The following is a 6929-nucleotide window of genomic DNA, read 5'->3' as shown; positions in this document are numbered from 1 at the left end:
ATGTTTGGACTGGATGATCTTAGCGGTCTTTTTCAGCCTTACTGATTCTATGGTCATGATGGCCACTTCTAGAAGCAGTGTGTGTGAACATACAAACAGAATCCTGAAATCTCACTGTTTATGCTGTGCACCTTCCTGAGACCATTTCTCACGCGTGGAAGTATGCTGAGAATCACTAGCCTCTCAAGAGAATAACACACAGATTTTCCTGTGTGTCTTTGATTCACCTGTCTGGTGGTGAGAAGAAAATGACACTGTTGTGCACTGGTGCTCAGAAACTCCAGGCAAACGGACAGCACTGACTATACCGCCAAAGAGTGTTTCAGTTTAACAGCCTTGTTGGTATTCTCACTGTACGTTTCCCACCGGCGTCCTTTACCTGCCCCATTCCGACCCAACTGCTGACCCGAATCCCACAACCACCTGGGCCAGGCCCTCTCCACAGCGCGCCCCACCCCGCAGCCGCCGCTAGAGGGTCGCGGAGGGGCGGTGCGCCCAGCTCCGAACTCCTCCCGCCCCGCAGGTGGCGGAGTCGTTACGGGGCGGGCAGCGGTAGGGAGGGGCCGTGGGCAAGCACCGCCCCCGGCCGCCCCCCCTCCCTCCTCCGTCCCCGTCCGCGCTGCCCTGCCCTCCACGCTGCCCGGCTCCAGCACCCAGCCCTCCCCCAACGGCGCGGCGGAAAGCACCTCCTCCCCCCGTCCTCCTTCCCTCCCGCCGCCGGGCACCGCGAGGGCAGAAGTCCCGCGGCCGCGCGCTGCCTCTTCCCGAGTTGCAGCGGCGGGTCTCCACCTGCTCGCCGCTTTGCTTGGGCGCGGGGCTGGCTGGCGGACCCCTCCCCGCCGCCTTTGTCTGGTGGCCGGCCAGGGGCCGATCCTTCTCCTCCTCGCCACGGGGTCGTCCCTTTGGAGAGCGAGGGGAGAGCGGTTCCCTGTCGCGCACAGCGGGTTTCACCCCCGTGTCGGGGTGCGAGGCGGCGGAGCTCCCTCCCGCCGTCCCAAGTTGCCACAAGTTGGAGCCGGCCCCCCGCCGCCGGGCTCCGGCATCGGCGTGAAACAATACCCCGGGCAGAGGGAGGAGGCGGTGGCGAGGGCGGGGAAGGAGGGAGGGTGGGGACAGCTCTCTGACCGCCGATGGGGCCGGGCCGGCCGGCGCAGCGGGGCGGGTAGCGGCGGGGCGGGCTGCTGCCGGCAGAGCCCCGGCCCCGACGGGCGGCGCGGGAGCGCCATGGAAGACGTGGGGCTGCGGAGCGGGCGGGAACGGCTGCCCAGCGCCGTGCTGGTGGAGCCGGTGGTGCTGATGGTGGAGCAGCGGGCGTCCGAGGGCTACAGGCTGGTGGAGGTGCTACTGACCGGCGGCGCGCCCTGGGGCTTCACGCTGAAGGGCGGACGGGAGCACGGCGAGCCCCTCATCATCACCAAGGTGAGGCGGCGGGCGAGGGAGGGAGGGAGGAGGTGCGGCTCCATGTTGGGCGCTGCTGCCCCGCGGCGCCGGCGAGCCGGGGCCGGCCCCGCACCTGCGGCGGTGGCAGAGGGCCCGGCCTGGCCTCGCTGCCCGCACTCGGGCTGCCTCCCGGCAACGCAGGTTGCGGAGGGCACGCGTTCCCGTTAGTGCCTGGCTCGGTGAGCGCCGGGTGCGGGGATGCGCGGGCAGCCTGGGGGGTGCGTCGAGAGAGGCTTTAGGACAACAGGTTGTTGCGCAGCGTCAGTCTGCAGCTCGGCTGGAGCTTCGAGGGCACAGTCTGCCGCCTCACAACTTATTTCCCATTAACAGCCAGTGAAGTAGGTGCGAGCGCTGGCAGCCGCCCTGAGGAGAAAGCCGAGAGAGGGAGCCCGGCTGTGGGCCCCAGCTGGTGAAGGAGAGAGCGGCGTCTGGAACCCACCGTGCTGACACCGGGCTTTCTCTGCCCCTGCCCCCCTGGCACGTGGAAAACAATTAGGGTGACCTTTTGCATCTCCCTCCTTCTCTAAACAAAAGGTCTGTGGATAGTGACCAAATCCATGCTCCAAAGGCAGGGGGAGGGGGAGGCTGCTGGGTTAGTAGGCACTTTCTGGCTTTTTTCATGGCTTTTTTCAAAGTCTTTGTATACTTACAGCTTTAATCTCAGTGTATTGGGCATAAGTTAAAGCAGTAAATAACATTTTCTGGAAAATGGTTTTCATCTGGATGCGCTTTGCCTGCAGAATCCCCGTCCCCAGTAACTGCTGGGTTTTCCTGTTACGACAGCTTTCTTGTCACACAATCGGAAACACATTGAAATGGATCCATATGGAATTAAAAAAGATCCACATTAGAAAAACATTTGGCTCCAGATCTATAGGGAAGAAATGTATGCTTTTGGTTTGCAGGTCCTGTTAGAAGTACGTGTAGAGTGTTAGTGGTCAAAAAATCCTATCTTATCCCCAGCAGAAATTACTTTGTTTTTATCTTTTAGGTTGTTTCATTGAGGGTTTTCCAGTTGGTTCCTTTCTTCCACTCTTGGCATCACTTTACAAAGGACTTTTCAAGTTAGGTCTCTTCAGATTGTTTGTGTTTTTTTTCTGTGTTGGCAAATGTGTGGGCTAGGAGGTGACTTTGCATCTGTTGACTACTTACTGGTATCCTGAATTACTGAATATCAAAACTGCAGTCATTTGAGGAAAGGAGAACCACTTACTATGTGTCTAGTAGCTATCAAGTGCCAAATCCAATGATTCCTCCATTGTGGTAAGAGCTAACTAGCGCTACATCTAAAGACTGATCAGTGATACTTATTCATAATATTGCTTAGGTATTAAGTAACAGGCTTTAAATATTTGTGGCATGAGGATGTGGCTGTGGTATGCAGGAAGAAATGTCTGGCGGTGGGAACCTTTTCAGCTGGGTCTGTTACCCAAGTAATAATGAAGGGGAACCGCAGCCCTCTGCCTCCTGAAACCATCGCTACTGACTGCAGGCAAAAAGACGGCCTGGGTCCTTTCGTTGTGTTTAAAGTTTTGGAGTGGATTTTCATTTGCAGTTTTTGAAAGCGAGTGTAACAAGCTAGGTGTGAAGCCATTGGCGGAAGCTGGTGCCTCCTGCATCCCCCGGACTCCGAAGTCTTCAAGTGAAAAATCTTCCACATGGTTTTGCCCACCCATGCTGGTGTGTGTTTTGTTTATTCTGCACAGCTTCTAGCGGTGGAAAGCCACTGGGAAGAATAATTTGTACCAGGTGATTAAAGCAGTCCCTCAACTTGCATTTTCCTGAGCGGAAGGGCGGATCGCTAGGCCACCACAGAAAAGGGGAATGCCATTTCGTCGCTGCATACTCCTCTCCTGTGGCAAGTTTAATCCTTTATTGAATAGGCTTGTGGCAGTGCTTGTCTGAATCCTTCAAAACGTCGGTGAAAAAACTCTGATTTTATTTGTTTGAACCATGTCTGAGTGTGAGCCGGATACTGAGCTCATCTTGCTGAAGTCCGGGGCTGTTCTGGGGAAGGGAAGGCATATGACATGAAATGCCATAAGGATGTGGAGAGGAATGTGGCAAGGTGTGAATGGAGTTTCAGATAGCAGTTACTTAAGGGGGTTTTCTAAAATTCTGCCCGTCTCCTTTCTCACCGCCATCTTGAAAGTGAGGTCAGCCTTTGAAGAAATTTGCACCTTTGTGTAAATGCTGGAAGTGTGTGGTGTAAGCGTTTCCTGCTGTCTTTGCTCTGTGTGGGACAACTACCAGAACCATCTGAGAAATAGCTCCAGAAAATGCCATAGCTGAACAATTAATCAAAAAGCTTCAGTTGTTCATTTTGCAGCACTTTCTGTGTAGCAAACTTCGACATTTGTTTCCCTGGTTGTGTGGCTGTTTTACTAGCTAACAGGAAGGGAACTGTTTTTGTAACAAGTATCGTGGGGAGCTGTAAGGCAAGAAGAACTGCAAAAGCTGTTTGGGAATTTCTTGTTTTAATTGAGTAGATTTCAAGCTCATAGCGTCCTTTGATCCACCAAACTACCAATAATCGCCAAGGGAAAGGCACGCTAAGCAGGAGAAACTCTATGTTTTCAGTCTCAGCAGGGAGATAAGCATGTGTGCAGCCACTGGAATGTTGGGACAAAAAACACTGCGCGCACGCAGTGTGGGGAGAGGTCAGCCCGGAGTCACGCTGCTGTGCTGGGTACCAGGCAGCAGGAGCGGGCGTCCCCAGCTCCTGGGAGCTCTGTGGCTGAAATGGGGCCTGGAGGGTATCCTGAGCCAGGTAGGGAGAATATCGAGTTCACCTGCCAGCCAAGAGCCTTTTTCTGTGTTTTATTTCCTTACCTTTTTTGTTCTTGCTGCTGCAGGGGCATGGAGGAAAACAGGTACATGATACGGCTTGCTCGGTCTTTAAACAGAGCTGGTCCTAACGCTTGCCCCACCCACGTGCCACTGGTGCTGCTGATATATAGTTTAAAAAAAAAAAAAAGGCTTGTAACATTGTCATCGTGTTGCTTACTGCTGTTTTTATAATGTCCCTTAAAAATGCTTTACATTTTTTATGATCTCTGTGTCTGTGCGATAACATTCCAAAAAATTGCCCAAAGGCAACTTGTTCTTGCCTAATTTGACATTTGAAAGAAAAGACCTGCTTTGTCTAGTAAAGTGTGTGCTTCAACAGAAGGTGAAATGACTGCTCTGAGGAATGTAATTAGAAGTTACACAGGCTGTGGATTGCAGTTTGTTTTTCCCTCTTTTTTTTCCTGAATAGGAAGGTCTGACTGGAACTCATGAAAATGAAAAGTCAGGGTGCTTGGCTGTGTATCTTGTGAAAGTCTCCCATACCTGTGTTATCTTGATTACTTTTACTTTAAAATGCCTCTTATCTGTGATGCACAGCTTGTAGTGTCAATCACGGCATTGATTGTGAGTGATGGACAGAAAGGCATTTCGCTTCTTGTGCTAGCAATAGGCTGGAGAACTCCAAAGTTGCTCTGCAGTCAACGTTATCCTTGTTACATTAATAAATACGAAAAAGTGGTAGTGTATGCATTTCAAGAAAGAATGATGTATCATTTGAATAAGTTCCTCTTTAATATCAGCTGTACAAGGGCCTGCAGCCATACCTCCTCAAGCCATGATCTCATTGCACTCTAATCTAGGCTGGGCTCGGCTGGTATTTCGGCGAGATTTCCAAGTGAAACCTGGACTGTTGCAAGAAGTTGTGTTGTTGATTTAGTAGATAGAGTTCCTGTCTCCTGAATCAGTGCTGAATTCATGCCCCAGCTGGAGGTGCTGTCTTTCCAGAAGCAGCAGTATCAGGCAGACTTGTTTATTTCTCTTAATTCCATTGTACTTTCCTTATGGTTAGGTGTGAACAGTAGTTTGTTTAGCCTAATTGTTTAAATCGTTGACAGGAATGTTTCTTTATTAATTGGGTGCAGGACCTTTCCATGTGATTTGTATCAATTTATTTTTCTAGTAGTAAGTGAAATTATTACAATTTTTCATTTAAGTAATTATATTTTAAGTAATTCTTTACCCTTTAGCCTCGAGAGCAGGCATTTGCATTGTACTGTGGTGTTCTTTGGGGAAAAAAAGAAGCATTAATGGTGCTCCAAACAGACAAAACAGAGTGTTTTCTAAGATAAATACCAGTTGCCTCCCTAAAGTTAGCTGTGTACTCGTAGACACTAAGAATTTTTAAACTTGACTGTGAAGTTTGGTGTCCAGAAAACCAGTATTTAGTGTTAATCTCTGGAAATTACTAGCTTCTTCAACAGAAATGCAGTCAATTGTGTGAATAACTGACCTGTAAGTTATTAGGATCCATTATGCTGTGGCTGAGAAATGGAGCTCTAATGTAGTCCTCCATATCCTACAAAATGTTCATTCATTTCTTTCTTCAGTTCTAAAAAAAAAAAATAGCATGCAAAAGAAAGCATCTTCATTGTATTTTTTTTTTCTACCCATATTCCTGTGGTGATCAACAGCAACAAGCAGAATTACTCAGCTGCACGGGAAATACTTTGAACACGCATATTAACTAGCAATTAAAAAGTGCATCAAATCACATTCAATATTTCTTTTTAAACCTCTCCTCAGCTTCTTAATTGATTAAAGAGGTCTGTCCTTTGGGAAGGCCTGGGCCTTTTCTTTGTGGCGCTTAGTTTGATAGTTGAGAAAGTTATATGTTAGAAATGGTTTAGGAGTGAAATAGTGTCACGCTGCTATTTATCTTTTCTCCTTTTCCGATACCTTAAGAGTTTGTGGTTTTTCTTCAGTGCTATAGAAACTGTTCAGGCTTGAGTGATGTTTACATTTCTGTGGGCTGGATCTCAAGTCTTGATTATGGGAAGCGAGGAGTTTGCTTTGATGCAAGAGGATACTGCTTTTCACTTCTATAAACTGATGGATGAAGGAACTGCTCTGAACTTTAGCACTTGAATTGTTGAGCGGGCTCCCTATTAGGGTGATTAACTTACTGGCACTGTGGTGCCCACCTTGCTCATGTGCTGTCAGTGGTCCGGCTGTGGCAGTCCGAAGCTCAGAGGGGTTTGTCTTGGCAAGAGCATCAACACTTGAAATGGCACTGATGTTGGAAGCTCACTTTCAAAGCTGTGTTGGATATTGTCATGTGTGGTCTGCTAACTGCATGGGGGTTTGAAATAAGAGAACAAGGTAAAAGACATGCAGAGCTTCAAGTCAGTTTAGTTACGTGCTTAGAAGTTAGCAGTGTGAGATTTGAGAGATGGTCAGTGTGCTTGCAGTACTGAAACTGCAGCTTTACATTTTGCACTGCCTCTCAGGACACAAAGGAGTTGGGATGCTGTCTCCAAAAGCAGCACTAAGAAACTTCCTTACAATAAAAGTGCATGCACTGGTTGGATACACTGGTTGCTTCCACATTGCTTTTCCTCCCTGGTTGCTTCCACATTGCTTTTCCTCCCTGGTTGCTTCCACATTGCTTTTCCTCCCTGGTTGCTTCCACATTGCTTTTC

The 6929-nt window shown here is 49.4% G+C and overlaps 1 protein-coding gene across 3 annotated transcripts in view; it reads left to right on the top strand.

Annotated features, from left to right (window-relative positions):
* SHROOM2 (shroom family member 2) overlaps window positions 412–6929 on the top strand; it is a 125116-nt gene continuing 118598 nt past the window's right edge. For 2 of the 3 annotated variants that reach the window (XM_021410810.1, XM_021410800.1), the window contains exon 1: window positions 412–1419. In XM_021410810.1, the coding sequence (XP_021266485.1) occupies window positions 1225–1419 (195 nt within the window). In that variant the 5' untranslated portion in view covers window positions 412–1224. Of the gene's footprint in view, window positions 1420–4024; window positions 4211–6929 lie in introns of those variants that run through there. The other variant, XM_021410816.1, reaches the window with a different exon arrangement.

The sequence above is a fragment of the Numida meleagris genome, chromosome 1 (genome assembly GCF_002078875.1).
Source record: "Numida meleagris isolate 19003 breed g44 Domestic line chromosome 1, NumMel1.0, whole genome shotgun sequence".
Taxonomy (NCBI): Eukaryota; Metazoa; Chordata; class Aves; order Galliformes; family Numididae; genus Numida; species Numida meleagris.
This window is presented reverse-complemented; position numbering and strand designations above follow the sequence as displayed.